At 50.1% G+C, this 23,578-nt stretch overlaps 1 protein-coding gene across 4 annotated transcripts in view; it reads right to left on the bottom strand.

Moving 5' to 3' along the window:
• Positions 1-23,578, bottom strand: part of XPO7 (exportin 7) — a 1,985,528-nt gene that overhangs the window by 983,630 nt on the left and 978,320 nt on the right. For all 4 annotated transcript variants that reach the window (XM_069617724.1, XM_069617725.1, XM_069617726.1 and 1 more), the window contains one exon: positions 49-242. In XM_069617724.1, coding sequence (XP_069473825.1) covers positions 49-242 — 194 coding nt within the window. The remainder of the gene's footprint in view (positions 1-48; positions 243-23,578) is intronic.

Genomic DNA, 23,578 nt, shown 5'->3' with positions numbered 1-23,578 from the left:
GGGCGGGCTGGAAAGGCAGGTGCAGCTCTGTATCATGGAAGCACTTACCTTCTTGCACAGCAATATCCATGGCGTTCACAGTAGCACTCTGCAAGAGTTCTTGATAGGTCTGTGCAGATTGGTCAAAAAGCTGCACAAGGAGAGCACAGGTCTTCTCGTACTCACAACGGCCAATGGTGGAGAGCTGGTCCAACTGCTGCTGCACCAAGCCTGTGTCATCCAAGGGATCCTCCAGACCATCCCTAAAGTCAGAAGAAGTTAAAGATCTCCATGAAGAATGTTCAGGCAGAAAGATTAAGATAGCAGATTGCATTATTCGATCAAATGGGAAGAAACAAGTATGAATAATAGCTACTGTAAGGGTGCAGAGAGAGGAGACTGACAACAGTGGCATGATTGCTATAGACTTTTATTAATCAAGAAAATAAAGAGAAAACATAACTTTCCCTAACTCTAAGAGGGGAATAATTGTCTTGACTTAAATACTAAGGGTTTGGTCAGAATGTACTGTCAGCGACGGTACTGAGTCGGCCCTGCTTGATTTATATAATCAGCCGGATGAGATCAAGAAGGTTTATAGTCAAAATATCGAAAAAAAATATCGAACTACAAAAATCTCGAAAAAAAATATTGAAAATCAAAATATCGAAAACATATACATAGAATTAAAAGGGTCAATATCTCGAAAATGTAAATATCTAAAAAAAAATTACGAATATGAATAAGTGTAAATAAAGAAACGGCCCCCACCCTCCCCCCACCCATCCTCTCACCCCTCATACTCTGTATAGGACTTACAGAATGAAGAACACCACCAGCTATTTATAATAGTACAAACTGTTTCTTTGGCTAACCAAGCACAAACAAGAAAAACAATACAGGGACTACGAGGGAAAACTGGTACATTTAATACAAATTTTTGACCCACAAAATAAGGAAACCTTTTTAGACTCGGTAGCATTTAACTTAAAATGTTAAAAAAACACTTACGGTTCAGGAACATATCCAATCCAGTGTGACATGGCCAAAATAGATCCAAAAATGGTATCCAGGTGGTCCAAAATACAGAATCTGGAACAGAAATCCATGGAAAAAACCCAAGAAAGCATCCGACAAAAAAACCCAAAGGAGCAAAAAAGAAAAAATACACAATCCAAGATGAGAAAGTCCTAGAAACGATGTTTGTAAAATCATTCCAAGTAAAATATGCCCAAAAAAAGATGAAAAATCCAAATCCACGAAGGAAATAAAGTACACATCCAGGAAAAGTCCAATACGCAAAAAAAAACCCAAGTAAAATCCGAAAGCAGGCAGGAAACAAAGTGCGACTCCAAAAAAAAAAAAAAAAACCTAATAAATAGACGATGCTCCATGATCCAAAGGAAGAAGCAATACAAATCCGTCAAGCCCAGGTAAATCCATTGGAAAAAATAGCAATCCATCGAAAAAAACATCCATAAAATCCACGAGCAAAAGGACGGAGACGCGACCGCTGCAGAACCCAATACTGAATGAACTTTAAAAATGGCGCTTACGCATACGTAGGCAAACGTAACGTGCATTTGCATATGTAAACAAACACAAAGATTAAATGTATACGACTAGTTATTCTTGATGCAATAGCACCATCTAGTGGAATGTACATATATTACAAGTTAAAGAAAAGAAATACAGAAAAGATTATTGAAGTTAAATAGACATATATATATATATATTTAATATTAAATAAATTACATTTCATTTAATGAATTTATAAATTTAAAACAAGTTGTTAAAACATATGACAGAAAGAAAAATTATTAAAAAATAAAACCTAAACAGTTAAGTACAGATTGTGTTATTTGTTTCATTACTTGTGTTGTACTTACCTGAAATATGATAGTAAAAAAGTTGCAGTGAGAATTCGAGATTATAGAAAAAAAGAACAAGTTATTTTCTTACCTGGTAACGTTCTTTCGATGGGATGGTCCGACGACATATTCCATATCTATGACATGTAATCACCACAGCTGTGCTGCTTCGGAAACTTTTTTCGGCGTCTGCGTCCTGCGTCGATGACGTCGATGCGCCGCCGTCGAGGACCTCCTCCGACGTCATCCGATGTGATAAATAGGACGCACGACGCCCGTAGCTTCAGTTGTAGTTTTTTCCCCCAGAACGTGTGACATTAGTCAACTGCCAGTCAGACACAAAGCCTTGCGGAACGTAAGCTGCAATCGCAAAAGAAATTCTGCAGCGGGGAAGGCAGGGCGGGAGCGATATGGAATACGTCGTCGGACCATCCCATCGAAAGAACGTTACCAGGTAAGAAAATAACTTGTTCTTCGAGGGGATTGGGTCCTCCGACGTATTCCATATCTATGACAGACTCCCAAAGCAGTACCCGAACAAGGAGGAGGGAAAGAATTTAGAATCAAAATTTAGAATAGCCAATCAAATAGCAGAGCAAAGGACCGCCTTGCCAAAGGCCAGATCCTGTCCTCGGATGGAATCGAGGGAATAGTGACGTACAAATGTATGTACTGAAGCCCAGGTGGCTGCATCACAGATGTTGCGAATAGGAACACCCCTCTGCAGGGCAGTAGATGCAGCCACACCCCTGGTAGAATGGGCCCGCAAGCCAGCTGGTGGGTCCTTACCCGCCAAGCGGTAACACCACGAGATGGCTAAAATAATCCAGCGAGACAAAGTCTGTTTCGTCACAGCTTGCCCCAAACGCTTTCCAGCGTAACCAATAAAGAGTTGATCGTCCACTCTGACCCGGGACATGCGTGAAACACAAAAGCTTAAAGCTCTCCTAGGATCAAGCCTATGGAGCCTCTCCTCTTCCTTACCAGGATGCGGAGGAGGATAGAATGCCGGAAGAACAACCTTCTGGGCCAAATGAAATTCCGTCACTACCTTCGGAAGAAAAGAAGGACGAACTCTAAGGACAACCCTGTCCTTGTGAAATACAGTGAAGGGTGGCTTAACTGAAAGTGCCTGTAACTCACTCACTCTGCGAGCGGAAGTAACCGCAACTAAACAGTTTTCAGAGTTAACAGCCTCAAAGGGCAAGAATGTAAAGGCTCAAACGGAGCACCCATAAGAAACTTAAGAACAAGGTTTAAATCCCAACCGGGCACCAGGAAAGGTGACGGAGGGAACACATTAGTGAGCCCTTTCAGAAACTGTGAAATTAAAGGGATTTTAAAGTAAGAACACTCTTCAGACGAGCGCTTAAAGATGGACAGCGCCGCCAGGTAACCTTTAATGGTACCCACTTGCAAGCCCCTGTGGGCCAAAGAAAGTAAAAAGGACAGAACCATGGGGATGTCACATGCAAAAGGATCCACATTCTGAACTCTGCACCAGTTGCAGAACTTACGCCAACGGCAACGGTACAGAGACTTTGTTGCTGGCCTTCGGGCCGAAAGCAACACCTCCATCACGTCTTCAGGGAGGTCCCAATCCTTATACCGCAACCTTTCAGAAGCCAAGCGTGAAGGTTGAGGGATCTGACCTCTGGATGGAGAACCTGACCCCCCTCACGTGAGAGCAGATCGTCTCGGTAGGGAAGACGACGTGGAGGGCAGATGGACAAGTCGAGAAGGTCCGGGTACCACGTCCTCCGAGCCCACGCCGGAACAATGAGGATCATCCGGGAACCGAACTTCCGTAACCTCTGCAGCACTTGCGGGATGACGGGGTCTGGAGGAAACGCGTACAGCAGCGGGAATGACCACTCCACCACAAACGCGTCTCCTAAGGCTCCTTTTGGAGGAAATTCCCGCGTGCAAAACCTTTCGCACTTCCGGTTGACACTGGAGGCGAAGAGATCCACTTGAGGGGTCCCCCAAAGGGCGAAGATCTCCAGGAGAATCTCCTGAGCCAACTTCCACTCGTGAGAGATCGCGCTCTGCCTGCTCAGAGCGTTCGCCGTCACGTTTTCGTCTCCGGCCAGATGAACTGCCGAGATCGAAACTTCCTGCTGGATGGCCCAGAACTCGAGCTGCATCGCCTCCCTGCACAGAGGAAGTGACCCTGCCCCCCCTTTTTGTTGAGGTAGTGCATGGCCACTGTGTTGTCCGTCAGGATCAGGACACTCTTTCCTCGCACAGTCGGCAGAAAAGCCTTCAGGGCTAGCCTGACGGCCCTCAGCTCCAACAGATTGATATGGAGTCTGGACTCCGACGGAGACCAACGACCGCTGACTGTCAGCCCGTTGGCATGAGCTCCCCATCCCGTGAGGGATGCATCCGTCACGATCGTCACCTCCGGCCAGGGAAGCCAAAATGGAGCCCCCTTCATCAAGTTGCCTTCGACGGCCCACCACAGAAGGTCCCGGGCGACCGAGGGCGGCACCTGAACCGGGTCCGACATCCTGCCGGAGGACTGCGACCATTGCGTCTTGAGTGCCCACTGCAAAGATCTCATCCGCAGGCGAGCCTCTGGCACCAGAAGAATGCAGGATGCCATGAGGCCGAGCAACCTCAAGAACTCGAACGCCGGGAGCGTCTGGGCATGCTGAAACTTGTGCACCATCTGCTGAATGTGAAGAGCCCTCACCTGGGGAGGAAAACACTGCCCCAGGGAAGTGTCGAGCACTGCTCCGATGTACTGGAGCCGCTGTGTTGGCGTCAAATGGGACTTCTTTAAATTGAGGGAGAAGCCCAGCCTGTGAAGGGAGTGGCAGGTGACGGACAGATGATCCAGGCCTTGCTCGGGAGAGCTCCCCCTGATCAACCAATCGTCCAGGTAGGGGTAGACGTGAATCCCCCCTTGCCTGAGATGCGCTGCCACCACCACCATGAGCTTGGTGAAAACCCTCGGGGCGGAGGTCAATCCGAACGGCAGGACCCGAAACTGAAAGTGCGAGTCGCCAACTGCGAACCTCAGGTACTTCTTGTGCATGGGATGGATCGGCACATGGAAGTAAGCATCCTTGAGGTCGAGTGACACCAACCAGTCCTGAAGCTGAAGGGCCTGGAGGACTTGAGAGAGAGTAACCATCTTGAACTTGTCCTTCCTGAGGAGTTTGTTCAAACCGCGCAAGTCCATAATGGGTCTCAATCCCCCGTCTTTCTTCGAAATCAAAAAATAAGGGGAATACCATCCCTTGCTCCTCTCCGCTACAGGCACCAGTTCTATGGCGCCTTTCTCCAGCAGGGCTTGAATTTCCTGCGCAAGGAGCAGATCCGGACTCTGCAAAGAGAGGTTCCCCGGTGGATTGTCGCGAGGCCTGTGCCGAAAGGGAAGACAGTAGCCGTGGGTTATGATCTCCAGAACCCACACATCTGAAGTAATGGCTTGCCACTCTACAAGATACTGCGCCAGCCTTCCCCCAACCGGCGAACCATGGGACATGGCATCATGACTGAGTGGGAGCGGCTGCGGCGTTACCTGAGGGCAAAGAGGCAACTGCCCAAGCGGCCTTGGCACCACGGGTACCCTGTCGTCCACCTCTGGTACCCCTGCGTTGGCCTCTTTGACTGCCAGCTCCTCACGCTTTACTGAAGGACGAGTAATAGCGAAAGGAACCACCCCTCCACTGCTGTCCCCTAGGACGAAAAGACGGAGGTTGGCGAACTGCAGTGCCCAACGACTTCGCTGCAACTTTTGAGGTCTGCAACCTCTCAAGGCTCTCGTCAGCCTTGCTGCCAAAAAGGTGTTCACCGTCAAAGGGCATGTTGAGGAGCCGGGACTGCACATCAGGAGCAAACCCCGACTTCCGCAACCACGCAAACCTGCGTATCACGGTGCTCGCCGCCATGGACCTACTGACGCATTCAGCTAAATCCAAGCCCGACTGAACGGACTCACACATGGCATCCTTACCATCCTGGACCATAGCAAGGAAACCATCCCGTTCGTCCCCTTCGGGAATATGTTCAGCCGCTAACGCAACACAGTTCCACAGAGTGTGTGTGAAACGAGACAAGGCACAAATGGAGTTGGCCGCCTGAAGCGCCATACCACCAGAAGAAAACACTTTCTTCGCCCAGCCATCAAAACGTTTGTCGTCCCTATCAGGAGGGATGGTAGGGTACGACACCTGCTTTGCCGGGGCCGTGGCCGCCTGCACAACCAAACTCTCCGGAGTGGGGCACCTGGTCAAGTAGCAGGGGTCGCTACTGGCTGTACGGTATTTTCGCGACAAGGATCTGCCCATTGCCGGGAGACTCTCCGGAGCAGTCCAAGCCGCCGCCACCCTTCTCTGTAAAGACATATGGAATGGCAGTACCAGGTCAGTTGGGGGACCAACATCAAGGATGTCCGTCAGATCATCCTGCACAAACTCCCCTGGGGGAGCAGACCATCCCAAGTACTCAGAAACCCTAGCCATAAGGCGCCGGTACGAGGAATCGGCATGAGAGCCAGGCTCAGGCCTACAAAACTCCACCTCCGGAAAGGTGTCCAGTCCACTGGCATCATGCAGTTACTGCCGCAAATCGTCAAACTGACTATGGCCCGAGACAATTTCATCTGGAACCTGACTAGGAACCAGGCCATCAGAATCCTCATCCGCCTCTGAAATATATTCCAGGTGGCGAAAAGAAGGCACCCGAGAGTGCTTGCTCTTAACCAGAGCCTTCCTAGGGGGTTCCCCCGTGCCACGGGGTACCTCCGACACGAAAGGCGTCGATGGCATCGAGCGAATCGGCGCCGACGTCGAGAGAACAGGCATCGGCGTCGACGAAATCGGCGTCGACGTCAGATGCAGCGCCGCCAGCATCGGCGGGGTCGACACAGCCCTCGAAGCCGGAGCCCCGAGCGTGTCCCTCGACGACCTGAGCGTCGACGGCTTCGAAGACTTCCTCAGAGCCGGAGCCTCGAGAAAACCTGTCGATGCCCTCGACGCCTCAGACGTCGATGTCTTCCTCAAAGACCTCACAGGTGCACACGGTCTAGAATGCGTCGAGGACCGGGACCTGGAACGGGTACGTCGAGAACGAGTCCCCTTGTCCGAACGTGACCTCTCCCGTGACTCGTGCCGACCACTCTTGCGAGCGGTGTCTCTGGACCTATCACGACCGACCCCACTCGGGGGCGCGGACGGCTTAGTACCCTGCCACTCAAGAATCGCCAGCATTTTCTTCCCGAAGGAAGCCCATTCCTCCGGCGTCGCACGGCTGGTGGGGTAAGCGACGTGCCGGGCAGAGTCCTCCGAAGAGGACCTGGAAGACGACCGGTGTCGGCGCTTCCGAGAATGCCTCGAAGAGGCTGAGTGGCGAGACCGACTCCTAGAAGGAGACCCACGAGACTTCCGACGATGAGGCGGAGAGTCACCCCTCGAATCATCCGTCGAAAGCCCCGCAGACTTTGACTTCCGGGGCTTGGACACCCGACCTACCGACAACAACTTCTTACGTTCGCGTAAGGCTTTGGACGTGAGCGACTGGCAGTCGATACAGTCATCCGTGTCGTGGGCCTCCCCGAGGCACCATAGGCCGGCGTCGTGCGAGTCCGTCACCGACATCTTGGACCCACACTCCCCGCACTTCTTGAAACACGGACGCGGGGTCGAAGACGAAGTAGAAGGCATCTTCACACAAAGGATTTTCACAAAATGAACAGGTTCGAAGAACCGAGAAGAACAGAACTCCAAAGAGTCAAGGCGTTAACCGAGATTCACGAAGCAACACGTTCGCGGAAAAAACGGAACTGAGGCTACGGGCGTCGTGCGTCCTACTTATCACATCGGATGACGTCGGACGTCGGAGGAGGTCCTCGACGACGGCGCATCGACGTCATCGACGCAGGACGCAGACGCTGAAAAAAGTTTCCGAAGCAGCACAGCTGTGGTGATTACATGTCATAGATATGGAATACGTCGGAGGACCCAATCCCCTCGAATTCGATATTATAACTTTCGAGATTTTTTTTTTTTTCGGTCAAAAAAATTCGAGATTTTTATTTTTGAGATTTGTAAATTCGAGATTATGACTGATCACCGATCAAGAACACAGGCAAGCCAGCCCAACTCCTCCTCCTTGACTTATCTGCTGTGTTTGATTTAGTGGACCACAAAATTCTTTGCCACCACCTCACCTCCTCAGCCCATTTCTCCCCCAAGGCCACAGCCTGGATCCCATAATTCCTGGAAGGTAGAGCCATGAGAGTATTCTCAGATCAGGCCTGCACGGCCCCAGCCACCATCCAATGTAGTGTCCCGCAAGGATCCTGTATCTCTCCCACGCTGTACAATATCTTTACAAGCCACTATTTGACATATTGGACTCCATCGGCATAGCCTATACCGACTATGCTCCCATGAAGCAGGACTGACCATGCCTCAGCCCCCTCAACAGAGTGCTCGACCCCAGATGCAAGGAAAGTCCATAAGGTATCCGAGAACCGCAGTGGTGCTATTTGAGAGAAGATAAAACCGCAAAGTGTCGCTGATCTGAAGTTTGCCCATTGCTGCCGCAGACTTTTAATTCATGGTGCAGGAGTCCCCAGACATCCTCTCTCTTGTCCCCACAACTGACTACCAGGAACCACAGGATCTGCAGACCTACAACTGGAACAGAAGCAAGTTGGAACCAATTTCTAACTAAGGTACTGTAAAACTAAGGGGCATTTACCTCTTGTTGCGTAGCCTTACCAGCCCTCAGTTGAGACTTGTCTTGGTTGCTTTTGCAGTGTTTCCTGCAGCTTTGCCCCTCACAAGCCTCCCAGCGTGTTGCCCTACAGTGATTTCATGGTCTACAAAGACTTCTAAAACATTGTGCAAGACTTTATTTACCTTCAAGAAGTGCTTCAGCTCACCTAGACTTTGGCTAAATTGACATTGGCTGGCCTGGCTCCCTGAAAGACTCTTTTATCCTCTGACTTTGTGCTTTAACTATCTCTCAACAAAAGTCACACATTCTATAACTTGTGTAGCTGGGAAAGGGTGAATTTACTTTGCATTGGGGGGGGGGTTAAAAAGTACTTACCTCCTTAAGAATATTGGTTAACTATTGTTTTATTCCCTCACTATTTTCCTTTTGACATCAAATTCAGTATTGCTCTAAATCACAGGTGCACAATTTACCGCCCGCCATGCTGTTTTGTCCGGCCCGTCAGTAACTAATTGAGTGCGGCCCGCAAGCAGCACCAGCTGCCCTCCATTAGCAAATGTCTTTGTTAGTCTTCCGGGCCGGACAAAGCAGTGACCCTCATTGGCTCAGTGCACACGCACGACATACCTCCTATGTGTCACGTAGTGCAGGTGTGCTGCACCAATGGAGGGCCAGCTCTATGGCTGGCGTGGTCAATAAGGCTTGATGCCGGAAGGCATTTCAGCCTTGCCAACCCAGCCGCAGTACCAGAAAGCTTGCCAGCGTTCCAGCGAGCCTGCCTACCAGCACGTCCGGTAAGTGGTCTGTCCTGCCTGTATGTATGTAGGTTTGTTTGTGTGTGTGTGTGTATCGGGTCTGTCCTGCCTGTATGTTTGTGTGTATGTTGAGATGCGGGGGTGGGGGAGATGTGTTGGGTCTTTCCTGCCTGTTTTTTTGTGTGTGTATGCTGAGATGTGGGGGAGTGTCGGGTCTGCCTGTATATTTGTTTGTGTGTGGATGGCCAGTGTATATTGAGATGCGGGGGTGGTGAGTGTCGGGTCTGTCTGTAGGTTTGTTTTTGTGTGGATGGGCAGTGTATGTTGAGATGAGGGGATGGGGGGGTGTTGGGTCTGTCCGTATATTTGCTTTTGTATGTATGTGCAGTGTATATTGAGATGAGGGGTTGGGGATGTCAGGTCTGTCCATATGCTTGCTTTTGTATGCATGTGCAGTGTATGTTGAGATGCAGGGTCTGTCTGTAGGTTTGCTTTTGTATGTATGTGCAGTGTATGTTGAGATGCAGGGGTGGGGGGGTGTCAGGTCTGTGTTTAGGTTTGTGTGTGGATGGGCAGTGCATGTTGAAATGCGGGGGTGGAGGGGTGTCGGGCCTGTATGTTTGTTTGTGTGGATGGGCAGTGTATGTTGAGATGCAGGGGTGGGGGGGTGTCGGTCTGTCTGTAGGTTTGTTTTTGTATGTATGGGCAGTGTATGCTGAGGGGGGGGGATTCAGGTCTGTATGGGTGTATGTATGCATGGTGTATGCTTGTTAGTTTGTATGCTGAGTTGGGGGGGAGGTTTGGTTCAGTATGGGTGTATGTATGCATGGTGTATGCTTGTTAGTTTGTATGTTTAGTTTGTATGCCGAGTTGGAGCCTGGGGGTTGGGGGTTTTGGTCTGCATGGTTGTATCTATGCATGGTGTATGCTTGTTAAGCGAAGGGCATATAGTTTACTGCCCAGGCCCAAAGGCCTTGCCCAATGGGCCAAAGAGGTGACTGGAGATACCTCGGGTACGATGCCAGGATTTGTCTAGTGCAGTGTGGCCACTGGCCATGGCTTCTGGAAATGCCTGGTGGGGACATTGGGCTCTTGGGGGGTAATGTGCTGGCACGGTGTCCGGTGGGCATGCCCATTGGCCCAGTCCACTGGACACAATGGGTTGTCTTGGGAGTGCATAAATGTGCACACTGGGCATGGTCATCTGGCCGACAAGACTATATGCCTTCAGCCATATTTGAGAGGCGAAATGGATGTCTTGCTGGGGCTAGTCAAAGGCCATGCACAAGACAAATCTTGCACGGAAAATCAGTTTTCTATGTAACTTTTGATCAATGCAATGCAGGCTCACCAAGTGTGGCAAAAAAATGTGTGGCCATATCCAAACAAACATACAACATTTAGTTAAGTTAATGAATGCTTTCATTCCAGATAGACAAGGCAGCAGACAGGGGAACGATCAAGAAAGTGCCCAGATCCACCTTCATGCAGACAGCCTAGAAACTGGGAACAAACAGACTTCAGACTCCTGACCAGGTAAAAACTGTTTCTTATGACACTACAGTAGCTTGGGTTCGCTGCGTGGCTCTTTGAACAACTTAAAGCTAAAACAGGCAAAGTTAAGATATGTACCTCCTTCACCTTTTGTTGAAAAGGGACCCAACAAAGGCTATACTTCCAAGAGTATGGCCGACCCAAACAGCAAAGTATAGCAGTCCAAAATACTGTCCCCGTCACAGCCCTCCTATATTGAGCACTTACTTTCCATGGCGTGTACACCTTATGGCAGTTTTAGTTTTGGAAAAATAACTTCTCTAGAAAGTTAAGGGTTCCAACAGTGCATTTGTGCGGGTTTCTACATTTTGTGCTCTGGATGAATGTTTATTTCAAAAAGGTGGATGTGTATGGCGCAGCTCTGCCACAATTTCAAATAGCTACTGTGGTAGGGCCAGCCAATCCCTGCATTCACCACCTTAATCTCAAACATAGCAGTTTGATATGCTATGCAGCCCGCTATTCCTGAAGGAAGTATCCATCAATAAGTGCATGAAAAGGTATGCTGGCAAGGCTATGTTTTTTATCTGATCTTGTTCTTTTGTCGCTTCTACGCTCCTCTAAAAAGTATATAATTTGTATATACTCTAGACTTGGGCCGTTGTAGTGGGACCATAACAGTGGAGTTTGTATCTTCCCTGAAGTACCATTGAACCTGCCCTTTACCGTTGGTAGTCCATCTCACTACAGAGGCCCGAGGGTGCATTGCATCACCGTGTGTGCTTCAAAGATGTCCCTGCCAATGTCCATCTTTACTACCCCATTCTTTGATACCCTGGAACGGGAGGGAGTGCTGTTCACCAAGTATGCAGGCATTCAATGTGTCGTCCCCATCATGGGCTCCCACTCTCAAGATGAGGCTGAACTAAACAGAATCTACTCTATAGTTAAAAAATTGATTGTTCAGAACAATCTCGCCCTCAATAGGGAGAAAACTAAGCTAATGATAGTTGGCACTCAGTCAATGATCTCAAAGCATGGCCCTTCATATAATGAATTCCACCTAGGAGAGGTCACGATCACACCACAGAAGAAGGTAAAAACCATGGGCATGGTGTTTGATCAGTATTTGAACATGCAAGCTCAAGTGCGAAGCATAGTTTCCTCAGCAGCTTATTTCATCAAATTGTTGGCCCATCTTCGTCCCTATATTTCTCAGGCCAATGCTGAAACGCTAGCCAGAGCAATTATTGGGTCTAAGTTAGACTACTTTGGCAGTCTCTTGACTGGGATTAGTAAAGCCAACACCAACATGCATCAAGTGGTGCAAAATGCTGCTGTAAGAGTAGTAGTTAGACTACATCGCTGCAAATTCTCTACAGCAGCCCCCAAAGCCTGGAATTCGCTTTCTGCAGACCTCCGCGGCCAAGTGTCCTTAATATGTTTTAAAAAAATGTTTTTAAACATGCTTGTTTACTTAATCTCTCGTAAAGTATTCTTCTGAACAGTCTTCTGGTATATCGGCCCTCCACATATATCTTTATATTTGTTCGTCCTGTCTGCACCCTAACTCCCAAGGGTCCATGGCTGCGTGATATAACTGACAAAGTAAAGTGCAGTTAAAAAAAGATTGACCAGGAGCAACGTCAATTTAAGGAGTGGACTGAAGTCCAAACCTAATGTGTACTCATGTCTCAATCGTCTCGAGCGCATAGCAGTCCGCAAAGAATATAATATCCACCGCCATTGTGAAATGAAACATTCACAATATAAGGATTTGCCGGGGGAAGCGATCATTGAGAAAGCTAGAGAGCTCAAAACACAGCTGACTAAGCAACAGGGTGGTTTTGCCCACAAGAAAAAGAATCTGAATGTGCCAACTTTGCAAGTTATAAGGTTGCACAGCTTATTGCAAGGTCAGCACGTCCTTTCACAGATGGGGATTTCACAAAAGAAAAGATAAGAGATTTGCGAGGCAGTGTGTAAAGAAAAAAAAGATGCTTTACAAATGTTCCCCCTTCACAGATGAGTGTCCAGCGGCGTATTGTAGACACGGCTCACAATTGTTACAGCCAACTGAAAATGCAATGTAAGGTTGTCAAGTTCTTTTCAGCTGCTCTTGATGAGAGCACATATGCAAGTGAGACAGCCCAACTCTTAATTTTCATTTGGGGGGTCAGTAATGGACGCAAAGTATTTCTGGAACTGGCTTCCCTGGTATCTTTGCATGGCAGGACTACTGGCGCTGACATTTTTAGTGCCTTTCAAAAAGTAATCGATGATTTAAAATTGCGATGGGATACTCTGGTAGGCGTGAGAACTGATGGGGCACCAGCCATGGTTGGGGAGCAAAATGGTTTTATTGGCTGCTTGAAAAGACACCTGGGCGAGAAGGCTGTCCATTAAGGAAATGATCACTGCATCATACATCAGAACGCATTATGTGCAAAACATTTGTAATTCACAAAAGTCATGGACTTCATTGTGAAAACTTAATTCTATCTGTGCACGCTCTTTAAATCACAGATTGTTTCAGGCATTTTTAGAAGAGGTAAAGGCAGATTATGGTCATGTCCCATATCACACTGATGTTCGATGGCTTAGTCGTGGCAATGTTCTGAAGCAATTTGTTGCTTTACGGCAGGAAATAAAAGCATTCCTTGATGAAAAGGGAATGGACACTTGTCATGCAAGATATTGACTTGGTAGCTGACTTTGCTTTTCTGACAGACCATTTGAATTATTTAAATTTAAAGTTGCAAGGAAGGCAAAATCTAATACCTGATCTGTTTGAGGCAGTTGGTGCCTTTGAAATAAAATGAAGGCTTCCATCAGCCCAAATGGAGAAAGGGATGCTGGTACACTTCCCCCATATGCAGAGGTTTTCCCCCATGACAAATATATAAGATGGTATCAGCATGTGAAGGTCCTGAGGGAACTGCAAAATGTTAATGAGAATCGTTTCACACAATTCAAAGCACAGCGAGCCTCAACCTTTTCGCAGACCCTTTTTCTCTGCTGATGTGGACAGTGTGCAACCTGAACTTCAAATGGAAGTGATTGAACTTCAGTGCTGAAGTACCCTCAAAAATAAGCACATAGAGATGCCTTTATTAGCCTTTTATCAGCCTCTGAACACTGCTCAATTCCCCAATCTGTCAAGGGAAGCATTAAAGATGGTTTCTATGTTTGGCAGTACTTACATTTGTGAGCATGTTTTTTTCGCAAATGAAACTACATAAATCCAGCCTAAAGACAAGACTCACTGAGCAACATCTCCATGCTATCCTGAGAGTAGGAACATCATCAATGGGGCCTGAGATCCAGAAACTGATAGCTGAGAAACGCTGCAATGTTTCTCACGGATCAAGTATGTCTGGTTCACAGTTTCATCCTGTATGATATGCATATTTATTCTACTTTGCAAAGAAAGAAATGATAAAAATGGAATGAAAAATGTGTACTACATAATTTAACAAAGTTACTCACCGTAGTGACTATCTTGCTCCTAGTCCATAGTCCCCTTTCCGCCATACTTTTGGGACATTCCGTTCAGGGGGACGGGACCGGAGCACTTTTGTAAAAAAAAACATCAAATTGAAAAATGTGTCCTTCTCTTTTTACGCGGGGTACCGTATGCTGCCGTAACCCTGCCATCCTGAGCTCTGCCCCACGCATCGCCCTTCAGTCCTTTACTATCACCAGGTCTGAGACCTTTTAAGCAATAATGGGGGATACTTATTAGAGGGGCCGGCGGGGGGGTGTATGGAGGAAAGGGGACTATGGACTAGGAGTAAGATAGTCACTATGGTGAGTAACTTTGTTATACTCCTATGTCCCGTCCCCTTTCCTCCATACTTTTGGGAGATTACCAAGCACTCCTCACAGGAAATACAGGTGGATGTAAATTCTTTACTCAAAAATGTTTTTAAGAACAGCCTGGCCGAATTGAGCATCGGCTCTGGAGCTCAGGTGTAAGCAGTAATGCTCATCAAAAGCTGATGGGAAAGCCCACATAGCTGCTTTGGCAACAGTTTGATGTGCTTACAGAGCGACCAATAGATATGCGGCAATGAGAGGAAAGCATAAGCTTTCATGTTGACCCACAAGCTGCAAAGAGGACCACCTCTGGCATGCCCCATTGCTGTAAAAAGTTGGAGATGATATTGCTGTTCATCTGACACTCGTAACCGATGCCGACGGGCGACTGAATTAATCTGCAGTCACATTGAGGTGACCCTGGATGTGTGGAGCCTGGAGCCAAGCAATATACTGAATGGCCCAGCCAAAATTTGTATGGCAAGGTCCACAAGGAGAGGAGAGTCTGTGTAGGCCTGCTTGTTGATGTAAAACCTCACTTTAAGGGAGGTATTCAAAATGGCCGCTGTGGCCCACTGAGGTTAGGCCGCCATTATCACACACCAGGGGCGAACTGCATCACAGGAGCAAGTGGAGAAACAGTCTCCCCAGGGGAGTCAGGGGCCCTGCGTGCCATCCTAGTCTTGAAACAAGGAACCTCGGCAGAGCCGGTACTGGCAGATCTAGGGAGTTTACTCGACACATCGGAGGCTTTCACAGAATTAGCCTCTAGTGGAGGATTCTCGGCAGAGCCGGTACTGGAAGGTCTGTGGTGCGCGACCACCTTCTTTCATCCCCTCAACAGACCTGGTACCACCAAGGCCGCGCGCGTGGAAAGGCTTAGGGATATACCTTACAGCCAGGACCCTCGATGAGGGACTCTCAATTCTGTTGGTGACTGATTTAGCCCCAAGCAGGGGAACCTCAGGTTTAACCCATGTCTTATAGCCACCTCGAGAGGGGCCTTGAGCCAAGACTCGGTACAGTTATGTTTAGATGGAGGAGCCTCAGGGCGAACCCTGGTATCCAAAGTGTTGTGCTTCCACGGAGAACCGCAGATATTTCATACGCGGGCTCCAAGTCAGAAGAACAAGTAACTTTCTTACCTGGTATCGTTCTTTCGATGGGCTTTTCCGACGACGTATTCCATATCTATGACAGGTAATCACCACAGCTGTGCTGCTTCGGAAAATTTTCGGCATCTGTGTCGATGATGTCAAAATGCTGTCCTCGAGGGCCTCCATCGAGCCGACGTGACCGGATGTTATAAGTAGGACGCACGACACCCGCAGCCTCAATTGTAGTTTTTTCGCCCAGAACGTGTGGCACCAATCTTCTGCCAATATGACCACAGAAAGCCTCGCGGAAACGTAAGCTGCAATTGCATAAGAAATTCTGTAGCGGGGCAGGCAGGGAGGGAGCAATATGGAATACGTCGTCGGAACATCCCATCGAAAGAACGTTACCAGGTAAGAAAGTAACTTGTTCTTCGAGGGGATTGGTTCCTCCGACGTATTCCATATCTATGACAGACCCCCAAAGCAGTACCAACGTATGGATGAGGGAAAAGAATTTAGAAATTTAGAATGCCCAATTAAATTGCAGAATAAAGGACCGCCTTTCCAAAGGCCAGATCCTGCCCATGGAGAGAATCTAGGGAGTAGTGTCTTACGAAAGTATGCACCGAAGCCCATGTGGCTGCTTCACAAATGTTACGAATGGGAACACCCCTCTGCAGAGCAGTAGAGGCAGCCACACCCCAAGTAGAATGGGCCCGTAAGCCTACCGGAGGGTCCTTACCCGCCAAGCAGTAACATTCAGAAATTGCCAAGATAATCCATCTAGACAAAGTCTGCTTAGTAACAGCTTGTCCCAAACACCTTCCAGTGTATCCTATAAAGAGTTGATCGTCCACTCTGACCCGGGACATGCGTGAGATGTAGAAACTTAAAGCTCTCTTAGGATCCAACCTATGGAGCCTCTCCTCTTCCTTACCAGGATGCGGAGGAGGATAAAACGCCAGAAGAATGACCTTCTAGCTTAAATGAAATTCCGATACAACTTTCGGAAGAAAGGAAGGACGAACCCTAAGGACAACCCTGTCCTTACGAAACACCGTGAAGGGTGGCTTAACAGAAAGTGCCTGCAACTCACTCACTCTGCGAGCGGAAGTAACCGCAACTAAAAATACAGTTTTCAAGGTTAGCAGTCTCAAAGGACAAGAATGTAATGGCTCAAACAGAGCTCCCATTAGGAATTTTAGAACAGGTTCAAATCCCAACCGGGCACCTGGAAAGGTGACGGTGGGAACACATTAGTGAGCCCTTTGAGAAACTGAGAATTCAAAGGAATCTTAAAATAAGAACACTCCTCAGACGAGCGCTTAAATATGGACAGCGCCGCCAGGTAACCTTTAATGGTACCCACTTGCAGGACCTTGTGGGCTAACGAAAGCAAAAAAGACAGAACCACAGGAATGGCAGATGAAAAAGGATCCACATTCTTAACCCTGCACCAGTCGCAGAACTTTCTCCAATGGCAACGGTACAGGGACTTTGTTGCGGGCCTTCTGGCCGAAAGCAACTCCTCCATCACGCCTTCAGGGAGGTCCCAATCCTTATACCTCAACCTTTCAGAAGCCAAGCATGAAGGTTGAGGGACTTGGATGGAGAACCTGATCCCCCCTCCCGTGAGAGCAGATCGTCTCGGTAGGGAAGAAGGCGTGGAGGGCAGATGGACATGTCGAGAAGGTTCGGCTACCACGTTCTCCTGGCCCATCCCGGAGCAATGAGGATCATCCGGGAACCGAAGCTCCGTAACCTCCGTAGCACTTGCGGAATGACGGGGACTGGAGGAAACGCGTACAGCAGTGGGAAGGACCACTCCACTACGAACGCGTCCCCTAAGGCTCCTCTTGGAGGAAATTCCCGCAAGCAGAATCCTTTGCACTTCCGGTTGACACTGGTGGCGAAGAGATCCACTTGTGGGGTCCCCCAAAGGGCAAAGATCTCCAACAGAACTTCCTGAGCCAGCTCCCACTCGTGAGAGACCGTGCTCTGCCCGCTCAGAGAGTCCACCGCCGCGTTTTCTTCTTCGGCCAGATGAACTGCCGAGATCGAAATTTCCTGCTGGATGGCCCAGAACCAGAGCTGCATCGCCTCTCTGCACAAAGGGAGAGACCCTGCCCCCCGCCCGTTTTTGTTGAGGTAGTGCATGGCCACTGTGTTGTCCGTCAGGATCAGGACATTCTTCCCTCGCACAGAAGGCAGAAAAGCCTTCAAGGCTAGCCTGATCGCCCTCGGTTCCAACAGATTGATATGGAGTCTGGACTCCGACGGAGACCAACGACCGCTGACTGTCAACCCGTTGGCATGAGCTCCCCATCCCGTGAGGGACGCGTCACGATCATTACCTCCGGTGAGGGTAGCCAAAATGGAGTCCCCTTCATCAGATTGCCTTTGATGGCCCACCACAGAAGATCCTGGGCGACCGAGGGCGGCACCTGAACGGGATCTGACATCCTGCGACCATTGGAGCTTGAGAGCCCATTGCAGAGATCTCATCCGCAAACTGGCCTCTGGCACCAGAAGAATGCAGGATGCCATGAGGCCGAGCAACCTCAAGAACTCGAACGCTGCGAGACTCTGGGCATGTTGAAACTTGTGCACCATCTGCAGAATGTGATGAGCCCTCACCTGGGGAGGGAAACACTGCCCCAGGGATGTGTCGAGCACTGATCCGATGTACTGGAGCCGCTGGGTTGGTGTCAAGTGCGACTTCTTTAAATTGAGGGAGAAACCCAGCTTGTGAAGGGAGTGGCAGGTGACTGACAGATGATCCAGGACTTGCTCGGGAGAGCGCGCCCTGATCAACCAATCGTTCAGGTAGGGGTACACTTGAATCCCCCTTTTCCTGAGATACGCTGCCACCACCACCATGAGCTTGGTGAAGACCCTCGGGGCAGAGGTCAATCTTAACGGCAGGACCCGAAACTGAAAATGTGAGTCGCCAACCGCGAACCTCTGGAACTTCTTGTGCTTGGGATGAATCGGCACATGAAAATAAGTGTCCTTGAGGTCGAGAGACACCAACCAGTCCTGAAGCTGAAGGGCCTGGAGGACTTGAGAGAGAGTAACCATCTTGAACTTGTCCTTCCTGAGGAGCTTGTTCAAACCACACAAGTCCATGATGGGTCTCAATCCCCAGTCTTTCTTCGAAATCAAAAAATAAGGGGAATACCATCCCGTGTTCCTCTCCGCTACAGGCACCAGTTCTATGGCGCTTTTCTCCAGCAGGGATTTGATTTCCTGCGCAAGGAGCGGATCTGGACTCTTCAAAGAGAGATTCCCTGGTGGATTGTCGTGAGGCCTCTGCTGGAAAGGAAGACAGTAGCCGTGGGCTCTGATCTCCAGAACCCACACATCTGAAGTAATGGCTTGCCATTCTACAAGATGCTGCGCCAGCCTTCCCCCAACCGGCGAACCATGGGACATGGCCTCATGACTGAGTTGAAGCGGCTGCAGCATTGCCTGAGGGTAAAGAGGCAACTGCCCGGGCGGCCTTGGCACCTCGAGTACCTTGTTTTCCACCTCTGGCACTCCTACGGTGGCCCCTTTGACTTGCAGCCCCTCTCGATCTACCAAAGGAAGAGTACTATCGAAAAGAACCTCCCCTCCATTGTTGTCCCCTAGGACGAAAAGGCGGAGGTTGGCAAACTGCAGAGCTCAATGACTTCGCTGCAGCTTTGGAGGTCTGCAACCTCTCAAAGCTCTCGTCAGCCTTGCTGCCAAAAAGATGTTCACCATCAAAGGGCATGTTGAGAAGCCGGGCTTGCATATCAGGATCAAACCCCCAACTTCCGCAACCACGCAAATCTGCGCATTACGGTGCTCGCCGCCATGGACCGGCTGACACAATCTGCCATGTACAGACCCGACTGAACGGATCCACACATGGCATCCTTGCCATCCTGAACAAGAGCAAGAGAGCCATCCCGTTCCGCCCCTTCGGGAATATGTTCAGCCTTCAAAGAGACACAATTCCACAGAGTATAATTGAAACGTGCTAAGGCACACACAGAGTTGTTTGCCTGTAAAGCCATAGCCCCTGAAGAAAACACTTTCTTCGCCCAGCCATCAAAACGCTTGTCGTCCCTATCAGGAGGGAAAGGTAGAGTACGACGCCTGTTTTGCCGGGGACGTAGCCGCCTGCACCACCAAACTTTCTGGAGTGGGGTGCGTAGTCAAGTAGTTGGGGTCGCTACTGGCAGGACGGTATTTTTTCGGCAAAGACTTGCCCACTGCCGGGAGACTCTCCGGAGCAGTCCGAGATGCTACCACCCTTGTTTGCAAGGCCATATGGAATGGCAATACCGGGTCAGTTGGTGGATCTTGGTCCAAGATGTCGGTCAGGTCATCCTGCAGAAAATCCCCTGGTGGCGCAGACCATCCCAAGTACTCCGTCACCCTCGACATGAGGCGCCGGTACGAGGATTCAGCATGCGTACCCGGCTCAGGCCTGCCAAACTCAACCTCTGGGGAGATGTCCAGACCACTGGCGTCGTGCCAAGACTGACACAGGTCTTCTAACTGGCTATGACCAGATAATGGGTCATCGGGAACCTCCTCAGGAACCAGACCTTCATCAGACCCTTCATCCACCTCAGAAATACAGTCAAGAGCCTGGAACAAATCCCTGGATGAGGGCACAGAAAAAGGCACGTGTTTGGACTTGGCCAGAGCCTTCCTCGGGGTTTCCACTGGTCTCTGGGGCACCTCTGAGAAATCCTCCTCGAAAGGCATCGAGGGAATCAGCGTCGAGCGTGGTGTAGATGGCTTCGACACAGGCCTCGAGGCGGAGCCCCTAGCGTGTCCTTCGACAGCCTCGGCGCCGATGGCTTCCTCGGAGGCAGAGCTTCGAGAGAGTCCTTCGACAGTCTCAACGCCGAAGGCGTCGACGTCTTCTTCGAAGACCTCACAGGCTCCGACGGTCTCAATGGCGTCGAGGACCGGGACCTGGAGCGGGCATGGATAGACCGATCCACCTTGTCCGACCGGGACCTCGAAGGTTACCAGTGATCGCGCCGACCGCTCGAGCCCGAAGGCGTGCAAGTGGTGTCTCTAGCATGTTCCATGCCGGTGTCTTTCGACGGCGCGGACGGAACAGAGCCCTGCGACGGAAAAATCACCATCATCTCCTTACGAAATGAATCCCATTCCGCAGGAGAGGAATGCTTGGTGGGACAAGCAACCCGCCGACGGGCGGAGTCCTCAGATGAGGACGGGGAAGGCAGCCGTTGACAGCGCTTCCGTGAGTGCCTCGAAGAGGCAGAGGAATGGCGGGACACACTCCGGGACCGAGACCCCCTGGACTTACGCCGATGATGCGGGGAGTCGCCCCTCGAATCTCAGTGGATTTCGACTTCCGGGGCTTGGACACCTTGCCGACAGAAAGCTTCTTCTTACGCTCTTGCAAGGCCTTCGATGTTAACGACTGGCAATCGTCACAATCGTCCGTGGCACTCCTACGGTGGCACCAAGACACCAGAGGCAGGCGTCGTGCGGGTCCGTCAGCGACATCTTGGAACCGCAGTCTCGACACTTCTTGAAACCCGGCCGCGGGGTAGAAGAAGACAAAGACATCAGGAAATCTTCACAAACAAACAGGTTCTAAGAAACGAGGCGCGCCAAGATCTCCAGAAAAACGGAACTGAGGCTACGGGTGACGTGCGTCCTACTTATAACATCCGGTGACATCGGCTCGACGGAGGCCCTCGAGGACAGCGTATCGACATCATCGACGCAGGACGCAGAAAATGTTCCGAAGCAGCACAGCTGTGGGGATTACCTATCATAGATCTGGAATACATCCGAGGAACCAATCCCCTCGAATGTGCATTTACGCATCCTGGAAGACCACCACACTGAGCCAATCGCCCTTCCAAAGAGAGGACTTTATTTGGCAAGGCGTGATCAACTTGAAACTCCCTCAGAAAGACCTGGTTGAGCACTGTGAAAGGAAAGCAGTACTAGCCCCCCCCCCTTGCTCCATGTGGGGAACAGGTTCCACCGCTCTGAGGTATAGAGGTTTCTGTACCTCTGCTTTGAGGGAGGGCATCCCGATCTGTTGGAAGAGAGGTTTGAAGGGTGGGGTAGGAGGAAAGGGCAAGCGGAAACCCACCTAAATGATGCACAAACCCCACCAGTATTCGGTGATGGTTTGCCATCCCTCGAGATGAGACGAGATTCGTCCTCCCACCGAAGTGCAGTGTGACCGACAAAAATATAATTTGGTGATTTGACAGCAGGGAGATTACCTGTCTCTGTAGAGGAGGTTGATGCCGAGAGAAAAATCAACCACCTTGCCTCTACTGCTTAAGGCGGGTTACCAACAGGAGTTTCTGATCAGCACGCACGGCGACCCGGAAACCTCCCGATCCCAGAGAAGGACTGAGTCTGGAACCCTGACCTCTGTGTACAAGGGGCCTTACCTGAAGCTGTCGCCAGGACCGACAACGGGTCTTTGTTGTCCACATAGCGTGGAAAAACTGCTCAGTCCCAAAAAGAACGCTCCCAGCACCAGTCGTCATGAAAGTTGGTGTAAGGGAGGTATCCAAAATGGCCACCGTGGACCAAGGAGGTTGGGCCGCTATTTAGTCAACACCTGAAGAGAACTGCGTCATAGGAGAAAATGAGGAAACTGTCCCCTCAGGGGAGTCAGGGGACTTAAGAAACTTTGCCTTGAAATAAGGATCCTCGGCCGAGCCGGTGCTGGCAGATCTAGGATGTTTAGTGGACAACCTAGGAACTGACCCAGAATTAGCCTTCAATGGAGGAACCTCAGCAGAGCCGGTACTGGAAGGCCTGTTGCCGATCACCTTCTTTGCCCCCTCGACAGAATCGGTACCACCACAACCCAGAGCATGGGACGGTTGAGGAATGTACCCTACCGACAGGTCCCTTATTAGATCCCTCAACTCTGTCTGTACTGTATATAGACGAACCTTGGGTTTTAACCCGGGTCATATATCTCTCTTAAGAGGGGCCTCGAGCCGTGGATCGGTGTGACAAGCACCAGAAACGGAGACCTCAGGGCAAACCCCGATATCCAGACCCCCAGACGAACTGAGCTGAACATTAGCACCCAAATGGTGAACCTCTGAGCCACGTCTGGTTTTGGCAGGTCCTCTGAGGGACCCTCAGAGAACACTCTGGTGCGCCTATTAGGCCCTTGAGGCGCCTCAGGGGAATCCCTGGTAACAGAGCTACACAAGCCCCTCCTGGTCATGGAATGCTCTCACCGAGCAGGGCTGCTCATTGCCATTCTCATCCGCTTAAGGCTCATCCCAACGAGGCGGTAGCAGAAGACTGGTCCTCCACACCTACCGCCTCAGGTTTTAAAAGAAAAACTAAATCTGAGCAGCCGGGGCCGGGGTGGAACAGAAGTGAAAAGATGCTTGAAATACGTCCTCATAGGGTGAGAGTGCATGAGCATCTGAAACTTCCCCAAAAAGCTCATCCTCAACCGAGGGGAAAGGTGTCGAAGAGGAAGAAAACGCTCGTAAGGCACCTACCCCCCACCCCCGAACACAAGAAGGATGGTTGCCAGGAGGGTGCACCACCGACTGGGTCCACATAGATCAGTGGAGCAAAAGCAGGAGGGGGCGAGACACACCCTCCACACCCCCTTCTTCGGGTCCGGAGGGGTCGGTCATGGGCAAGGGTCTGGCATCCTCTTCTCCGAAGTCTTTCCTAGCGGCTTGGATGAAGCCTCCCACCTGGGAGGAAGAGCCACTCTTGCCACCACCAGGGCACCCTGGACTGGTCAGCCCCTGTTGCCTTCGAAAGGGAGGCCACCACCATCTCGATAGAGGACGACGATTTGGCCTTGAAAACCTGTGCCTTCACTGGCAGGTCGGACACATTG

This window comes from Ambystoma mexicanum, chromosome 10 (genome assembly GCF_040938575.1).
Source record: "Ambystoma mexicanum isolate Mex_15411 chromosome 10, UKY_AmexF1_1, whole genome shotgun sequence".
NCBI classification, from domain to species: Eukaryota; Metazoa; Chordata; class Amphibia; order Caudata; family Ambystomatidae; genus Ambystoma; species Ambystoma mexicanum.
Note: the sequence above shows the minus strand (reverse complement) of the source record. Positions and strands in the feature narration are given on the sequence as shown.